The following is an 18,034-nucleotide window of genomic DNA, read 5'->3' as shown; positions in this document are numbered from 1 at the left end:
AAATCATCAGGAAATGATAAAATGTCCGAACGCGCTCTAATCACTCTCTCCCGGCGGAGAATTTGGGCTTCAACATCTACTGGCTCTTCAAGGAAGGAGCACGCCATGTCCGACACTTCCTACAGTCAGGTTTCCGACAAAGAGCCGGAGAAGGTCAGGGTTAGTTGAAGTAAACCTGCTAGGGAGCAGGTTAGCTTCACGGAGTGTGTCGTCATAGTGACTCACTCAGAATTAATCTGAACTCGCTTTGTGAAACCGAAAACCCAGAGTTTCCGTTAACTCAGGGTGTACTTACTCAGAGTTTGCACTAAACCGGCTTCCTGAAATAGGGCCCTGGTTTCCTCTGAGATAAAACGTCTGTTTTTGTAAATGTGATAGGGTTTAACGCTTGTTCTGTAAGCCCCTCCCATCACGGTCATGTGACGTGCTGTTTCCTGTCTCTTCAGCTGCCGTACCACGAGCTGGAGAAGCTGAATGGCATCGAGGAGGTGAAGCAGTACCTGCACAAGAAGCTGCTGGACGTCACGCTATGACGCCCTGACAGAGCGTGCGTCCTGTCTGATGTCAGAGGTCGTGGTTACCTGGTGACGTCCCGTTGGAGCTGCACAAGGAGTTCCAACCAAACTGTTCATTTTTCATAGCGTTTAAGAACTGATTCCTTATCAATAAACAGGTCAGTTAATCAATACAAACACCATCAGATCGATTATTGATCAGCTGACAGGATGCTGCTGTTTTCTGGGCAGTCTCTAACACAGGCGCGTCTCACCTGGGGGGGCATCTGTGATCATGTGACTATCAGCACTGAGGACAATGGGACTGTTGTTCTGAGACCTCATTGGTCGCCCTGCGGATGATCTCACTCGTTTTTTTTCCTGGATGGGGAGGGCAGTCCCTTTTATAAGGTGTGGCAACTATGGCAACAGCGATGCATGTGTGGGACTGTTTTATAAATGGGGGGTGGGGGTCACAGAGCAGGGGATGATGGGAACTGTAGTGTGCCAAAGGTCTGAAGGACAGTGCTTAGTGTTTGGGTCAAAGGTCAGATTATTTATTTGTGTGTGAGGTGATGGACAGATGTTTGTTTATATTCTATAAATCTATTAAAGCTGAGATGAACGCAAACTGTGTCCTCACTGACTGACGGGGTCAAAGGTCATCATGTGGTCACATGACAAAACGACACCAGAGATGAGAAAAAGTGCATTTATTAATTAATTTGAGGTGGGCGGCTGAACCCTGAACTGCTGCTCATTGCGCCCCCACCTGCCAAACTGTACAAACCCCGCCCCCTGCCCTGCCTTCACCATTTTGTGAAAAGGACACTTGAGAGCCCACCTGAGCTTTGCTCCGCCCATCTGCTAAAAACCAACACACTCGATAAAAAAAACAAACACGAGTAACAAAAGGCTCCGCCCTCTTCAGAGGAAGGTGGGAGGGGCCGGTGCCGCATAACATCCTCTCATTGGTCTGCCAGGATGATTGGTCTGTGAGGAGGTGTGGCCTGCACAGCCTGTCCTCTCCAATGAGGAGGAAAGGGTGGAGCTAGTCTGTGTCTGAGTCACTGGATTCCTCAGAGGAGCTCTGGTCTTCATCGTCCTCGTCTTCCTCATCGTCGTTCTGAGAAAGAACAGGAAGTGGTCACAAAACAGGAAGTTCTATATCCTGCAACACATGAAGGGACGGACGGATGAAAAGGGCCCCGCCCACAAGGTCATTTATCAATATTTATATAAAAATGTACTTTCAAATAAAACAGGATATTGTCTCTGCTGGACTGGTGATGAACACCGTGGTCAGTCGGCCTTCACTCGTGTCTCCATGAACACGTGACTGACCTCATCGTCATCGCTGTCTGTGCTTCCTGACGTCTCGTCGTCTTCGTCAGAGTCCGATGACTCGCTCTTCTCCTCTTCCTCATCCGAGTCAGACATGTCCTGCTGGGATATGGACAGACCCTGTTCACCACCACAAACGCCACGTGAAATTTAGCCCGGCCCCCAGCCTTTCTGACTAAGTAGCTGTCGTTACCTTGGCTCGGTACGCCATCGCCCTCTTGCTCACCGCCACTCCGGGTGTCGCAGCTCTTGAGCTTCCCGCCTTCCCCTTCGCAGTCACGCGGACTTTAGCTGCGGGGCTGCTGCGAACTTTGGCGGTGCTGCGACGTTTCTAAACAAACAAACAAAGGTTAGCGCTGTAACGCACGGACAGGTGAGGCGGCGTGAGAGACTCACCGAAGACGAGATCTCCTTGTAGACGGCGCGGTCCTGAGGAGACAGAGACTGAGAAGGGAAACGGCATGTTAACGACCAGCAGGGGGCGACAAACCTTTTACTAATATTTCATTCATTTGTCAGCAGAGGCGGAGTCATCGTGCCTCACCTTGACCCAGGCCTCCAGCTCTGCCTTGTACTCCACCTGCTGCTCCTCTACCAGCTTCTTGTACTTGTCCTTCTGGCTCTGGCTCAGCTTCTGCCAGCGTTTCCCGATCTCCACCATCCGCTCCTTCAGGCTGAAGTGGTTCAGCTCGCCATTGGTCAGCAGCTCCTGGGAGAACATCTGGTAGCCGCTCCTATTGGACAGAGACAGCAGTGCACAGAGCGAGGCGACCGTGACAACGCGGCTGACCGCCAATGTTTCAATAAAGGTTTTTGAATCGGGGGCACAGACTCACACTGGAGGCTTCTTCGGCTCGCCGTCAAACTTGGGCTTCCGCTGACCCCCCGCTGGAGTCCTCATCTCCAACAGCTCCCTCTGCAGGACACCCACAGTCAGTACTAGAGATGGACCGATCCGATATTACGTATCGGTATCGGTCAGATACTGACGTAAATTACTGGATCGGATATCGGAGAAAAATAAAAAATGTAATCGACCCATTAAATATCACAAAAGCACCTCATAAAACTTGCGACATGGCGTAACTCGGCTCATAACTGTAGCACGTCAGAGCAGTGTGCTCAGTGATAGAGCGGCTGTGTGTATTTGTAGCCTCGCTACCAAACCAGCATTTCATCTCTGAGGAAGTGATCCCAGAGAGAAGTAAAGCAATTGTGTAAGTTCATCTCTGAATGTAAAGCATTCCAGCGTTACGTTTAACAAGCGATATATGGAGCGACTGCCTCTTCTTGCTGCTACTTGAATCATGAAACTGATCAATGATCAGCTGATCGTCTCTCTTGTTTGTTTTTGGCCCACTTTGCACCAGAAAGAGGAAACCAGCGGCTGAACAACAGCAGCACGTTTAAGCTTGATCAGCTGTTGTTAGAATTTATTTAATATTACTTTCTACACCAGGATCTTTTTCTACAGCTGACGCTGGTAACTGTGCAGGGGCGGATCTAGCAAAGTTTAGCCAGGGGGGCCGATAGGGCATGAACAGGGAAAAGGGGGCACAAAGACATACTTTTCTTTCTTATTCTCATTTAAAATGTCGAGCTTTTAATAAATAATTATCTGACGCCCAAAGTTTTAATTTGATGTAAAATGTAATGAAGTCCATTACTGTATATAGTGACTATTAAGTCTAATATACCCTAGTAAGCTATAGTACGTTTTCCTTTGGGAACCATCTGTGCAGTCTGCAGCTCTGTAGAAGAAAGATGTTGAATCTATTTAATATTTCTTGAAAAATAATTGATTTCTGTGCATTGTTTTTCACACTGCATCAAATTAAAGTTGATTACGTCGATTAAGCATCATGAGGTGGGGGGTGGTTCCCTTTTTTTTTTTTTTCTGGGAGTTTGCACTGTTGCTGCAGTTGCTTACTCTTTAAAGCACCAGAGTAGGGGGGATGCTGCAGGTTTAAGTTTATTAGATTGATCAGTTTTGCTGAACTATGAAATGTTTTGGCTGCAGTGCATTTTTTGCATACTAGTGTAACAGAATAGCTTCAGTGTTGTTTAGTTTGTTTGTTTTTAACTTGAGTATGAACTGATACAAAATGCAGCAAGATATTAAAAAACACTATATCGGATTCATATCGGTATCGGCCGATATCCAAATTTAAGTATATCGGTATCGGACATAAAAAAAGTGGTATCGTGCCATCTCTAGTCAGTACAACAAAACACAGCAGGGGGAGGAGCTAGACACAAAGAAGGGCACTAACTAGGGGAGCAAAGAGGGTGGAGCCATAACCAAACAGGAGTCATGTGAATGTAAAAGCAGCTGTTGTTGACATGCTAGCAGCTGCACTGACTGCAACTGGAAACCAGTGACAGGGAGCTAGAAGGTACAGGAGGAGGAACAGTAGTCCCAGTGGCAACGAGAGGAGGAGGGTGTAATTACCGTGGCGAGGAACCCACGGTAATTACACCAAACATCTGATTGTTGGGTTTTGATTGTAGGGTCAACCTTACAATCCGAAGCACCCTGAGGGGACTGTTGTTGTCATTTGGTGCTGTATAAATAAAACTGAATTGAATTGAAGACACCGTGAGCTAACAGTTAAAGTAGCACGAACCCCCCGCGCTCCCACCCAAAATGGCCCCCTCTCTAACGCGGTACGTTAGCAGTGCGTTACTTTGTTTCTTCTTCGGATACATTTTCCTCTAAAGAAAGGGGGAGAAAAAACTTCCCGTTTGGCGGCGGATATCAGCGCCGAACCTCGTAACGTTTCTGGTCTTCTGCCGCCTTCTTGATCCACAGAATCTTCTCCTTCTTCTCCATCGAGTTCCACGCCATGTCCATCGCTGCCTGGGCCTTCCTGCGGTCACTCTGTGGGTTGTGTCACATGACACTCAGTGACGGTACGGAGAGTTTTTACCTGCCATTTACTGCACGCGCTCCTTACTCTGTATTTAGCCAGGTAGTCGCCAATCACGCTATGCTGCCACATCTCCGCCGCCGTCTTTGGCGTCTCTGGAAGCTTTGCTGCTGCCGTCTTTTTTCCGTCCCGTCTTTCTTTTGGCGGTCCAGCAGGGACCCACGGCTCAGACTCCGCCTCCCGACACCGCTCCTATTTAAAGAACACAAAAATGTGTTCAGACAGTTTCTGGTGATGTTGCAGATGGCGCCGGCTCGGCAGGTTGGTTACATCACCGTTCAGACTGAGTGCCCAATAAACAGGCAGTAAAAGAAGAGCCAGGCGCACCTTGACTGATGGAGACTTGGCTCTGTGGGGGCTTGAGGCCACGCCTGCACCCAATTTGGCCCCACCCATTTTCTCCTCAGTCATGACTCTGTCACGTTCCTCCTCTGGAAGACTCTGAGAAAGAAGCAGAGGTTACTTCCTGTTTCCTGTAGTTTAAGCAGCAGCTCTGGAGCCTCAGTGGACAGGATCAAACATGACAGCCAATCACAACGTGCCTTATCTATTATTGTACGATCTACTGTACAAATTAAAGCGCCTCGCGGCGACTGCTGTATAAATAAAAGTGAATTGAATTGAGGACCATCTGTTGTATGAAACAAGTAGTTTTAAAAGCTAGCTAGTTAGCCAATCGGCCTGCACTGTCACAGTTAGACCCCGCCCCATCCCGTTAATTCCAACCATGAAGGTGAAAGTGTAAATACAGCCCCGCCCATCGCTGTCCTGTCTGTGGGCGTTTCCGCTCGCTCTTCAAGGCGCTCTGAGGTCTTACCTCCAGGAAGCGCTGCAGGTCGATGTCATACTGCTTCTTTTTCTGTGGAGACAAAGTTGAGATTAGAGAGAGGTCAGAGGTCGGAGGTCAGAGCGGTGCCGTCGCTCACCTGCTCGCAGCGTTTCTGGAACATGTCCTTCTCCTTCTGCGTCATCATCTTCCACTGTTTGCTGCACAGCACCATGCGCTCCGTGCTCGGCACGTCCTTCATGTTCACCATCAGCTCAGCGCAGTACAGCGAGTACCCGTTACTGCGAAACACAGGTACAACACGCAGTACAGTGAGTCTGGGATTGGTGGTTGCCAGGACGACGGAGTCAGGCTCCACCCCTTAGGTCCAGTCAAAGGAATTGTTCACGCTTCAGCACACGGACACACTTTTATGTTTCATGCACGGAGTCCTGACCTCCAGCACAGGACATCTGACCTCACGATGCTCTTCTGGAAGAACGGTCACAAATTCCCACAAACACTCCTAAACCTGTGGAAATCCTTCCAGAGGAGCTGCAGCTGTTACAGCTGCAGTGGGCCGGCATCATGTTACACTCACGCTCTGCCGTCAGGAGGTCAGGTGACGTTACCTGATGTCACCTGACCGCCTGACTTCTAAAACCGGTTTATCGGTGATACTGTAAATTGTGCTGAGTGAGACAATAAGACACAGAAGGCGTCACACTTTTGATGCGAGCCACAGAAAGTGAGCCGAGACTGATGCGCACTGTGACTAGATAACAGCTGAACCAATCAGAGAAGAGAGAGGACAGGACGCACCTGTGAGGACGCTGTGATGAACATTTCACTTATTCAAACAAACGCTCTTCCTTTGCTGCAGCTGTTCACTGTAACGGCAAACAGGAGCTTTCTTCTTCTACTACTGAGAGGGAAGCTGGAGGGAGCCGGAGTAGGCAAACAGCTGCCTGCATGGACCATCGACTACCTTACCAACAGACCACAGTATGTGAGGCTCCATGACTGTGTGTCCGAGGTGGTAATCTGCAGCACGGGGCGCCGCAGGGCGCCACAGGGCACGGTTCTCTCACCTTTCCTGTTCAGCCTTCACACTTCAGACTTCTGTTATAATTCGGACGATTGCCATCTACAGAAGTTCTCAGATGATACAGCCATCATTGGATGCGTATCAGACGGGAATGATCCGGAATACAGGGGGGTCATCAGTGACTTTGTTGGCTGGTGTGAGACCAACGTACTCCAAATCAACGCCGGCAAGACAAAGGAGATGATGATAGACTTCAGGAGGAAGTCACCCCCTACAACACCGGTGAACATCCAAGGGAAAGACACTGAGATAGTGGACTCTTATAAGTACCTGGGTGTTCACCTCAACAAGAAACTGGACTGGACTACAAATACAGACGTCCTGTATAAGAAGGGCCAGAGTCGACTCCACCTGCTGAGCAGACTGAGGTCCTTCGGAGTCTGCAGGACTCTGTTAAGGACCTTCTATGACACTGTGGTAGCATCTGCCCTTTTCTATGCAGTGGCCTGCTGGGGGAGTGGATGCACGGACAGGGACAGGAGCAGGATTGACAAACTGGTGCGGAGGTCTGGCTCCGTGCTGGGATGTCCCCTGGAGTCTGTGGATGTGGTTGGTGAGGGGAGGATGTTAGTAAAGCTGACATCCATCATGAACAACGCACATCACCCACTGCATGAGTCTGTGAGTGGGCTGAGCAGCTCCTTTAGTCAGAGACTGAAACACCCTCGCTGCAGGAAGGAGCGCTTTGGCAGATCATTCATCCCAACAGCAGTTAGACTCTATAACTCCTCAATCACGATGTCATGACTCACTGGACACTGAACATCCACGGTCACCACTTCATGCATAGTGGACCTTCCATGACCTTCCAAGCTATATAGTTTGTCTTCCATATTTCCAACCATATCCATAATCACATACTGTGTATGCTACCATTGTATGTAGTGTATTAGCTTACTTTTTTCATTGATTGTACTTATTTGTATTGTTGTATTTCCTTCATGTATCTGTACCTGAGCTGAGGTGACGCAAAAATTTCCCCGTCGTGGGATCAATAAAGTCTTATCTTATCTTACAGTAATGAAACCTTTGATCTCAGCCTGAATCATCTGAATAAAATAATGTCGTCTTATTTTGTCAAAGCTTTAAAAATGAGAAAGTTGGACATGTGAACTTCTGAGGGACGCGACCTCTCGGCCGTAGCTGCGGCAGGGTTAGCGTGAACATGTCAGCGCAGACTCACGGGGGAGGTTTGGTCGGCCGCCCGTCGAACTTGTCTTTCAGCTGTCTCTCGGCTTTGGTGAGGACGGAGCGCACGTGATCGTCCGAGTTCACGTCTGGATGAGCTTCCAGGTACACCCTCATGCTGTCCTAAAACAGGAAGTGCAGTCGTGAGACCCGGCGGTGAGACTTTCGGTTTCAGCCCAGATCATCATCACATCGCCCACACGTCCCAGAAGCTGTTACAAACACCGGAGCTGGTGTCGGCTCGCTTCCAGGACTCGTGTCGTGATGATGGTTCAGGTGAAACGCTGAGGCCGGAGCGCCTGCTTCCCGTCTCTCTGGTACCTCGTAATCTTTCTGGAGCTCCAGCGCCTTGCTGATCCACTTCAGTCTCCTCTTGTCGGACAGCTGGGACCACTGTCTCCTCAGAGCATCCTTCAGCTCCTTTTGACTCACCTGAAACAGAAACGCAGTCGTGAGGATGCGGAGACAGGTCCTGACAACGCTCTGGGCCTCGAACCGGCAGCAGGTCTACGAGCTACCGCCGTGAAACTCTCCGCAGACGCCGTGACAACACGTGCAGAGAAATCAGAGCACCGAGGAGCCGAAATGAAGTTTTGTATGATCACGAGCAGGACGCCTCCTGCGGGGACAAAGGAGCTGCCTACACGGCAGGCGTGATTCTGGCCCGTCTATGAACTCTGACCTTTTCTTCTTTCCATAGTTTCAGGTGGATTCGGCTCAGCTGATTGGCTGGGCCACCTCTAGAAGACTCTCGGAGAACTCGTCTGTCTGAACCCTTGAGAGGAGCACGTGATGGTTTCAGCCGTCATGAGACGTTTCCATGGTGGTGACTCACCTTCCTGTTGGGACCGAACCAGCCGATGCGCGCGGAGCGGCAGGACGCCGCACGTCTCTGCACCTGCCTGGCTTCATGCGCCCTTTTCTCATCATCACACAAAACTTCATTCGTGGACGTGCGGGTTGGACGTGTTACCTAAGGTTGACTATATCGACCATCGCCGATGGGCCGAGCCTTTCGCCGGTTGTTTTTACAACAGCGATGTGTTTATGTGCACCGGTCTGTGAAGCTAAGAGAAGCAGTCAACGCAAACAATCATAGCGCCGTTTGAACGGCGGCGACTCGTTTACTCCGAGCTCAGAAAAGACTAACGTGATTTCAAACCGCCTCGCTGGTTTCAGTGGCTGCTTTGTCCACTCGGTGTTTATCTTTGCACACTCGACCCAAGGATGATCAAACAGTATCTATATTCACACTGGAACTAAAGAAGGTCAAACATAACGCGTGAATGCTAAACACATGCACAATTCTGTCGCTCCGCCCATCTAAAAGTCTGTGCGTTTGGTCTGTTTCACATACGGCCCAACGACATCTCCTTTAGGAACACGTTTGCTTGTTTTACCTGCTGCACGGTGGTTTGCGCGGAGCGGTCGAGCCCTCCGATTGGACCGGTACAGAGCTGCTGCGGCTGCACCGGCGGCACAAAGACATGCATGTGTGTGCTGAGCGCGTACCTCAGGGTGCAGCTTCATGTAGGTCTTCTTCTCGTGGTTGTACCACAGCTGTTGGGGGGTTTTGGGTTTCTCTGGCAGGTCCGACTTCTTCCTCTCCTCGATCAGCTCGGGGTGCTCCTCCCTGCGATCAGCTGACATTAGCCATGTGTGCGCCAACACCGTGACCAACACTGCTACATGTAACAGGAAGTAGAACTCACTTGAATCGAGCCATGTTCTTCTCGAAGTCTTCTTTCTCACGCTGGAACTCTGTGATGTACTTTTGCTGCGGGAGGACAAACAAACATGTGTTTGGTTTTTCGGGACTCGAACACGGACACAACTGCGACCTCGGGTTGTGCTGCTGAGCGCACCTTCTTCTTGTCGGGCAGCTCCTTGTACTTCTTGGACAGGATCTTGGTGAGGTCCAGGTTGCTCATCTCTGGATGGATTTTGGCGTATTTGGCTCGTTTCTCCATAAAGAAGCGAAAGTATGGCGTCAGAGGCTTCTTTGGGAAATCTGGGTGAGTCTGCACACGAGAGAGGTCAAAGGTCACAGGTGAACCAGCACATGTCCCAGCAGGTTCTGGCTCCAGAAGGCCTCACCTTCAGTTTCTTGCCTTTATACGGGTTCTTCACGAACTCGATGGCGTCCACGATGAGCTCCGTCATTGTTCGGTACTTCCTGACCTGAAACACAGACTCAGGTCAGTTGAACCGTCAAAACCGAAAAGCTTTAAATCAACACAGCGATGGCTCAGAGGCGTGGTCTTTGGCCAGCGTACCTCAGACGAGACTTTCTGCCACTTCTGGCGACACATCTCGCCGGTGAAGCCGCCAAAACAAACTTTCTCCCAATCAAAGTGCGACTCGGTGGTTTTGTACTTCATGCCGTCTCCGTCAGGCAACACGGTGCGAATCCTCTCCAGCAGAGTCAGACAGTCCTCCTTACTCCAGTCATCTGAGCAGGGAGACAGCGGTCAGGGCGGGGCCGGCGAGGGTGCGTGCCCCGCGGCCGAACGTCACAGAAAAACACGTTCGTACGTTTTCACAAAAATCGCCAAAATGGTCGTCTGTGAAGACGAAGGTGCGCACGGGTGTAACGCTGCAAACACGCAGCTTCAGGCAAACCGACAGTCTGCCCCCCGTCACATCTGAACGCTCACTGGAAGCACTTACACGCTCATTCCAAGTGTCATCAACTTCCTGTGTGGACGCTGCTTTAGCAGAGTTCCCGCGGGCCTACATGAACTGACAGGCGAGTACCTGAACACCTGACAGCGCTAACAGCAGGTCGGCTTACCTGGTTCAGTCTTGACCCTGGCGCTCTGAGCCGTGGAGACGCTGCTGCTGCCGTTCATCCTGCAGTGACCGACGGAGGAGGCTCCGCCCCTCCCTCTGAAACACAAAATCAAACAGGTTTACTGCGGCAGGACGTGCTCACGTGACCATCAGTACGGCTCAGCTCGTGTACTTCCTGTTTCTGCCTGTGTGGGGCAGCGCCGAGGCCAACAACACCTGATCCAATGCCCTGTTCTGGCTCCACAGGGGACGCTCTCGAGCTCATCCTTTAGCCTAGCGAAACCAGCCCGACTGCAAGAGGCGTCGTCTGAAACGGGCGCCGTGACAGAGGACGCCCTGTCCTAAATCCTAAATCACTAAAGGACCAATGCGGGTGTTTTAAATCAGTGTCAGGTGAGAAAGGCTGCAGGACCAAAGGGGGCTGGATTTAATGTGACCGTGTTTTTACGGCGCCCCCTGCTGACCTGCGCAGCGTTTTGACACGTTTGGCTCTCTGTAGCTCAGAGGAGGCGGGCTTTTGGGGGGGAGTCACTCGCCTGTGACACGGCTAGAAGTAAGTGGAGCGTGAGTCACTGAGCAGAATATGTCGCCTGATCACCTGACACGTCACCTGATCCCTGCTGCGCCGCTGTAGGCTAACACGTTGAAGGTCAGTGACATCACCTGTTACTGTATAGAATGTACCAGGTGTATTTATAGAGGATGACAGCTGGCCGCCACCACACTTTCACACCTTCATCTTCTCACTGCCCAATCAGCTTGCAGCTCACACCATGGCGGCCCAACAGTATGCGAACTTCCTGAAGCCTTCTTTTCATTTACAGAAATCAATCTGAGCGTGCTCAGAAACGAGATTCTGCACACGCAGCGAGGACACTGTGTTTAAGAGTCCTCCAGGTGTGGCATGCAGAAAGGCTCCAGAGCGCCACCCTCAGTGATAAAAACGTCAATGCACACTTTAAGGTCTGTGTATGAAGCCACGCCCCCACACCTGGGCACCATCACCTGTAGTCTGATTCTTCCAAAGATGCAGCTGCTCTTCGGAGTTCACACATCTGTGGCGCCATGGCGGATTCTGATCCTTCGCCACTGGACAAAAAATGATGACTGAGGGGTCTGCAGCTGCCTGCACAGGTGTGATCAGAGTGCACACCCACTCACAGTCACAGCGCCAGCTACAGGGCACAGAATAGCCAATCAGAATGTTTCACCTGCAGCAGCTTCACTGTGAGGGTGCCCACCTGTGTGCACCACAGGCATCGTTTGAATGACCTCAGACTGACGTGCACCTCAACTGTCCTCACCTGGCTGAGCATTAAACTCACGTGACATCACCACACCAGTGTAAGCACAGAGGTAACCGGAAACAGTGTGTGTTTGGTGACATTGCTGATGATCGATTCTCAGACAGGAGCTGATCTCTCTCACACACCGGTGCCATTCTGCAGACGGTCCCCGGGTTCTGGGTCCGGACGGCCGGGGAGCTGGGCTCGGCCCGGTAAGCTCTCCGGACCGCCAGCGTCTAGCTGCCCGGTAATGGCGTCCATCCTCCGGCAGGAGTCAGCACGTAGCTTCCGCTAGCACGAACCGCCGAACCGAGCGCGAAGGTTTCCCGGTGAAACCTGTCTGAGCGACGCGGAGACCAAACCGGAACAAACCGGATGAAACCGGATAAAAGACCCGAGCTAAAGTCTCCGGACGGCACACGTGGAGCGTTTAACGGCTTTAATCCGATAAAATGATGGCACGTAAAAAGGTCGAGCTCGAGTCTACCCGCGGTGCAGGAGCACCAGAACCCCCGAACCCTTTACCCGCAGAACCGGAGCTTTGTGCGGGCGGGACTGGCTGCAGCTGCCCCACAAGCCTCCGCTGCAAAGCCGCCATGAATGTTGTGGCGACTCGGGGACGAGCGAGCAGAAAAACCCAGAAATGCGTTTAAAATCGGAACCTGGCGCTTACCTGCTGGTTCGGACAGAAAGCCGGGGTGATTCTGCACGGCACCGTGCCGGTTCGGCTGCTTTCGAGACCGTGGAAGTGTGTTTTTTTCAGCCGTAAACCCCGGGGAGTCAGGTCGAAACGAATCCGACAAAAGGAGCGTCTAGTCCGGTATGAAACTCCGCCCAGCGCCGCAGGGGGAGGAACTCCGGGGGAAAACATGAGGACAAAGGCGGAGGATGAAACCAGAGACAGCGGCCACAGCGGCAGCCAGCCCCGCGGAGCCGCAGCACACACACTCTTTAACGGACGCTATTTTACATTTACGCCGTTTTCACTCAAACCCAACTGCGACTGCGTGGTCCGAGCCCTCTCCGCCACCCTCTCCGGGTCCAGATGCTGAACCGGTAGGAGGCCCGGGGACCGCCAGCTGGCCCCGGCAGAGATGCGGCCGGGGGCCCGCGGAGCACAGCGGATGCTCCGAGAGGAAACCGTCGGTGCTGCCGGCAGCTCGTGGCTCCCTCCACCGCCCGGCGCGGTGTTGATCGCGGGTTGAGAGGCGGCAGAGGAGCCCGCTAAGAGCAGCCGAGTCCCCGTGATCAGTGAGGTCATCATCTGAATTTGCACCTGCCGCAGGTGGGGTGAGGTGGTTCTGCTGTTTGTCCTAATAAACTTTTTTTATTTAGAATAAAAACAGCCTTTATTTTGAGTTCTTGTGACTTTAATTCTGGAGTAAACTCGGAGGACCCTGCCACCTGAGGTGAGGACAGGTGCACTGGGCCTCACCTGTGGGACTCTCAGAGGTCTGAGCTGGGGTCCGGGTTCTGGTGGACTGTGGAGCCCTCACAAACACAGCCAGTGGCCCCTGAGCGCCACTGCTGGCCCGGATGTTCAGCACGTTAAAGCGACAGTGTTGGGGTAATGACGTCATCCTGACTAAGCGCGTGCAGCAGCCTCTCTAACTTTGAGGGGTCAGGCTGTGCACGTGGACACCCCAGGATGAGCCACCAATCAGCTGATCAGGTGTCTGCAGCTGTCAGAGCCTCAACATCCTCAAGAGGAAACACTGCAGACTGATCGATCGGCTCACTGACCGATCAACTGGTTGATTGAGCGGACCCAGAAAGTTGAAACTCACATATTTCACAGGACTTTGTGCAGAATTTACACTCACAGCCACTTTATTAGGTACACCTCCTCCTCACAGCTGCTTCGTCTGCTCCCTGGGGTCCGGACACACCGGTCTCCTAAATCGTCATTCTGATGCTTCATTTGAACCTCAGCGGCTCCTCTTCATCACCCTTCATCATCCTGCTACCCTGTGATTGGCTGGTGAGATATCTGAGTTGAACAGATGCACCTAATAAAGTGACTGTAAATAAAATTAGTGTATTGTATTCATGCATCTTAATATACATTTGTATTTAGTGTGTTTGAACATGTTTCTGTGGGTGAAGTGAACCTCATGCTGTAAAATCTGCTGGTCTTCTCTCTCACACAGACACACACGCACAGGCACTCCTAAAGCTTAATCACCAACAGCTTCATGCTCTTATTTTGAAATGTCGCAGCAGGTCATGGTCAGGGTTCCTTCTTAGTACCTGAGCCTGTCACACAGCAGCGACACACAGGGGATGCTGATTGGATAATCTGGCTGCAAGCTCGGTTGAGCACCAGTCAGACTTCCTGTGTGTCAGCTGTCGTTCGGAAGCTGTAAACCTGCAGTAATGATTTATTTTGGTCCCTTTTTTTCTGCTGTCAGATCTGCTGTTTTCAGAGGAGGTGGAACTTTAGTGTGATATGTCACTTTTTGTTTTGTTTCATTTATTAAAAACTTTATTTGGATCTGATCTCGAACATGTTTCTTCTTTGCTTTTTGTTCTGTACCGTTTGAAACTGTTACACTCTGCTTGTTTTTTTCTTCTGGTTACGTCATAAGGAGACGCTACGCTAATCGCGACCAACAGAAATATGCATGCGCAGCCTCCACTGGAGGGTGTTGGTTTTACAAAACCAAAGGAAAACAGGAGAGAGGAGACGGTTATATCCTGACTCAGATTTGGGCATGCTGGTTTGAACAGCACGTTGTTTTTAATGAGAAAACACTGCACAGGGGAGCGTGACTGCACCAGAGAAGAAGAAACAATAGAACATGTTTTAGTGCATTGTCAGAAATATGCTCGGTGAGATGAAATTGAAACTGGACTTGGTTGATATAAGAACTGGAGAAGTTATCAGGTCATATTTTGTTTTTTAAGGCAGACTCGTTTGTTTGGGAGGATTTGATTCATTTTTGACATTCAGTTCACACTCCACACCAGTTGGTGGCGGTAATGCACCATTTTGCTGTTTGCCAACTGCCAATAAACAATATAAAGAAGAAGAAGCATCCGCTGGGTCCGCCGCGGAGCACAGCAGTAGAAGAAGAAGCGGCAGCAGGAAGTGATGCGGCTGTTAGCCTGCAGGCTAACGGGGAGGACATGAAGCTCCTGGACTGAACGTGAGTGACCGTCGACTCCTCGCGTCTCTGCGGAGACTCAGACTATGGGTCAGTGGCTCCCTGGGAGCGCGAGCTGTTAGCGCGTATCTTAGCGTAGCGGTTAGCTGTTAGCTCGGACTTTAGCGGAGCTGATTCAGGTGAGCCCGGGTGGCTCAAATGCCCGGATCTTCCGGTGAAACGCAACCAACAACTAGTGCCGTGACAAGGCCGCGGAGACAGGTGAGCAAATACCTGAGCAGAGAGCGTCAAAAATACACTTGATTAACAACCGGATCAATCATGGATCGATACCTGCTCACGGCACACAGGAAACCGGAAGTTAGCGTTGTGTAATGGCTTTTCATCCCACTGGTTGGACAGCCATGCAGGAAGTGACGTGAAAACCGTCAGGGGCGCTTTTCCTCTGAGTGTGTTTCCCCAAGATAAAGTCCCAGAGGTCACCCTGTGGTATGTGTACTGGGGGGACAGGATGCTTGCTCTGATTGGACTAAACTGGGCGCAGGTGTAATGTAGAGGCGGAACTTTGACGTTTACTGGGATTTTATCACGTTACAGGTGATCAGCTACAGGTGATCAGCTACAGGTGTCCTGCAGATGTTCAGACGTTGGTTTCACTCGTGTGTCTGAGCCGTCAGCTCGCTTTGAGTTAGGAAGTAACTCTGTCGACCTGAGAGAGGAGCTCACCTGCTCGTAGTACTCTCACAGTATTGTATGTATCACCACACAGTACTGCGATACTGTCGTGTGACATTGGAGCTGTGGGACACCTGCCCCTAAAGGTTTTTTTTTCTTTCTTTCCCTAGTTCTTAAAAAGCTTCAGTCATGCTGGAGTGAAAGGACAAGTGAGGGGTTCTCAGGTAAACAAGAAGTGTGTGTATATACCTGAAGCTAAGCTCCGCCCTCTCCCTACAGGTGTGTGAGCTGTGCTGACCTTGGCGGCGATGGCGCTGATCGAAGGTGTCGGTGATGAGGTGACGCTGCTGTTCGCCGCTCTGCTGCTGCTAACGGTGCTGCTGCTCGCCTGGATCTCCACCCGCACATCCGAGCCCCCTGAACACCTGTTCACAGGCTCCTCCCCTTTACAGAGGCCTGGGCAAACCCAGCAGGACACGCCCTTTTCATCCACCGCCGCCTCCTCATCCCCCTACCCACCATCCTCAACCTCCACGTTCTCCATGTCCTCGTCCTCACCTTCCTCCTCTGTGAACGACAGCTTCCTGACAGAGGCTCCCCCCACACTAGAGGATGGACAGGTGGGAGGGGACGGGGTGAGGCGCAGAGGAGGAGACGGGGAGGGCGCAGCGTCTCAGCGGAATATGGTGGTCAGACTCAAGTTCCTCAACGACACGGAGAGGATGGCGCAGGTCCAACCGCAGGACACCGTCGGGTACATCAAGAGGTACGAGTACTGCATGTAATACTGCATACACTACTGCATAGTAGAGGAGGAACTTCAGGTTTACCGAAACTCCTCCTCCTGGCTGTGCTTTTGGACTCGTTTGCTGACCTCTGACCTCTGACCCTGCAGGACCTACTTTGCGGGGCAGGAGCATCAGGTGCGTCTCATCTATCAGGGCCAGCTGCTGCAAGACGACGCGCAGACGCTCGCCTCGCTGAACCTCGCTCATAACTGCGTGCTGCATTGCCACATCTCGCAGCATGCAGCGCGGGGGGCGGCGGGGGGCCAGCGGGCGGGAGACCAGGTGCGCGTGGCGCTGAACGTGGGCAGCCTGATGGTCCCACTGCTCGTGCTCATGCTGTCCGTGCTGTGGTACTGTCAGATCCAGTACCGCCAGTTCTTCACCGCCCCCGCCACCGCCTCGCTGGTCGGGGTCACCATCCTCCTCAGCCTGGTGGCCTTTGGCGTCTACCGCCGCTAGCCTCCCATGGGCCGGCGGCGGGTATGAGACGCTACCTGCAGTTAGTGTTTGTTTTTGTTGCCATGGAGACGTCATGAGGACAGAGACTCTTATCATTAGATCACACGTTTATCTTCATCATCAGCGTGCCTCTTTGATTTCTGTGGGAGGCACAGACACACCTGTCTGCCTCACCTGTGTGTGTGTGTGTGTGAGTGAGTGAGTGAGTGAGTGAGAGAGAGAGAGAGAGAAAGTTTCAGCTTTTGGAGAAAATCTATTAAACCTTTAATTTATCCCGTGGTGTCTGAGTGTGTGTGTCACACCTATACAGGTGATTCTGAGGGTGGAGCTGCTGCAGTCACATGGCTGGTTGGCATCACCTGATTGGCTGGGCGGTCAGCGTTGGGGATTACAGATTTTTCCCTAGCGACAGGTGGTTGCTAAGCAGTCTAACCATCCAGGATCAGCTGATAATGGAGTCCATTTCCAGGGTGAAGATTATTATATGGGCTCTTATGTTTGACCTTTGACCCTCTGTGTAGCAGGAAGTGTGTAATGTTACAAAATAAAGTTGGATACAAAATGCTCAGAATGAAAGAAGTCATGTGACGACCTCAGACCTTTTCTATAATGTGATTGGTCGGAGCTGCTGCTTTGACATGTTCACAGGTCACGGCTCTGTAAATCCAGATCCTGACGACTTGAACCAAAGTCACGAGGAGACGACGGCGAAACCTCAAAACTGTCAAAGTCGCCGACGTCACGTCAGCGGCACGAACTCCTCAAATACAACATGTCGAAGAAGACAGAGAGGTGTGCAGTGTGGCCCAAAGTTAGGAGCTGGAAGACTGACCATCAGGTTATCAGGTCATTATCAAACCTACAAGCAAATATTAGAAATTCAGCTCCAGTTTGAATTTACTGTCAAAAACTTCAATCAGAGATCAGTAAGTGAAGAAATAACAGAAGTGAAGACGCACGCATAAACGATTGTTATAATAAACCCGAGCCCACTTACAATGACAGACAGTATGAAACTAGATGAGTTACAGATCTCGGGTCTGGAGTTAAGAGGAGGAGAACAATGTGGTCCTGTGCACAGGTTCAAACAGCTGAT

General features: G+C 51.3%; 3 protein-coding genes across 7 annotated transcripts in view; 2 read left to right on the top strand and 1 right to left on the bottom strand.

The window, feature by feature from the left end:
• Positions 1 to 1,155, top strand: part of fastk (Fas-activated serine/threonine kinase) — an 11,663-nt gene extending 10,508 nt beyond the window's left edge. For both annotated transcript variants that reach the window (XM_005946419.2, XM_005946421.3), the window contains one exon: positions 447 to 1,155. In XM_005946419.2, coding sequence (XP_005946481.1) covers positions 447 to 533 — 87 coding nt within the window. In that variant the 3' untranslated portion in view covers positions 534 to 1,155. The remainder of the gene's footprint in view (positions 1 to 446) is intronic.
• Positions 1,156 to 1,192: 37 nt separating this feature from the next.
• Positions 1,193 to 13,955, bottom strand: ubtfl (upstream binding transcription factor, like). Of its 2 annotated transcripts, none has more exons than XM_005946407.2 (20): positions 13,733 to 13,955; positions 10,625 to 10,719; positions 10,107 to 10,282; positions 9,928 to 10,011; positions 9,696 to 9,851; positions 9,543 to 9,607; positions 9,343 to 9,463; positions 8,152 to 8,262; positions 7,826 to 7,953; positions 5,695 to 5,836; positions 5,586 to 5,627; positions 5,096 to 5,209; positions 4,796 to 4,960; positions 4,609 to 4,719; positions 2,675 to 2,754; positions 2,383 to 2,572; positions 2,235 to 2,282; positions 2,032 to 2,169; positions 1,839 to 1,940; positions 1,193 to 1,620 (listed from the first exon to the last, which is right to left on the bottom strand). In XM_005946407.2, exons 1-20 carry the CDS (start codon positions 13,828 to 13,830, stop codon positions 1,546 to 1,548), a joined length of 2,241 nt encoding a protein of 746 aa, XP_005946469.1. In that variant the 5' UTR covers positions 13,831 to 13,955; the 3' UTR covers positions 1,193 to 1,545. The 2 variants fall into 2 exon arrangements, with proteins under 2 accessions (XP_005946469.1, XP_014196854.1); XM_014341368.2 differs by lacking the exon at positions 13,733 to 13,955 and adding an exon at positions 12,583 to 12,911.
• A 960-nt stretch (positions 13,956 to 14,915) lies between these two features.
• Positions 14,916 to 17,681, top strand: tmub1 (transmembrane and ubiquitin-like domain containing 1). 3 transcript variants are annotated; one of them, XM_005946405.3, is made up of 3 exons: positions 14,916 to 15,058; positions 15,971 to 16,457; positions 16,587 to 17,681. In XM_005946405.3, exons 2-3 carry the CDS (start codon positions 16,000 to 16,002, stop codon positions 16,936 to 16,938), a joined length of 810 nt encoding a protein of 269 aa, XP_005946467.1. In that variant the 5' UTR covers positions 14,916 to 15,058; positions 15,971 to 15,999; the 3' UTR covers positions 16,939 to 17,681. The 3 variants fall into 3 exon arrangements, with proteins under 3 accessions (XP_005946467.1, XP_014196856.1, XP_005946468.1); XM_014341370.2 differs by having other exon boundaries at positions 14,958 to 15,106; XM_005946406.3 differs by lacking the exon at positions 14,916 to 15,058 and adding an exon at positions 15,142 to 15,277.
• The last annotated feature ends 353 nt before the right edge of the window (positions 17,682 to 18,034 follow it).

The sequence above is a fragment of the Haplochromis burtoni genome, unplaced genomic scaffold (assembly GCF_018398535.1).
Source record: "Haplochromis burtoni strain Fernald_Lab_line unplaced genomic scaffold, NCSU_Asbu1 Contig_483, whole genome shotgun sequence".
NCBI classification, from domain to species: domain Eukaryota; kingdom Metazoa; phylum Chordata; class Actinopteri; order Cichliformes; family Cichlidae; genus Haplochromis; species Haplochromis burtoni.
The sequence above is the reverse complement of the archived record's forward strand: the minus strand, read 5'-3'. Positions and strand labels throughout refer to the sequence as shown.

Excerpts from the sequence above, each read along its gene's own strand:
- ubtfl (XM_005946407.2), bottom strand. The coding sequence starts at position 13,830 with ATGAAGCATCAGAATGACGATTTAGGAGACCGGTGTGTCCGGACCCCA. Across the intron at positions 4,961-5,095 it reads CCAAGTCTCCATCAGTCAAG|GAGCGGTGTCGGGAGGCGGA; the intron begins GTGCGCCTGGCT and ends TTCTTTAAATAG. Across the intron at positions 4,720-4,795 it reads ACTACCTGGCTAAATACAGA|AGTGACCGCAGGAAGGCCCA; the intron begins GTAAGGAGCGCG and ends CACAACCCACAG.
- tmub1 (XM_005946405.3), top strand. The coding sequence starts at position 16,000 with ATGGCGCTGATCGAAGGTGTCGGTGATGAGGTGACGCTGCTGTTCGCC. Across the intron at positions 16,458-16,586 it reads ACCGTCGGGTACATCAAGAG|GACCTACTTTGCGGGGCAGG; the intron begins GTACGAGTACTG and ends CTGACCCTGCAG.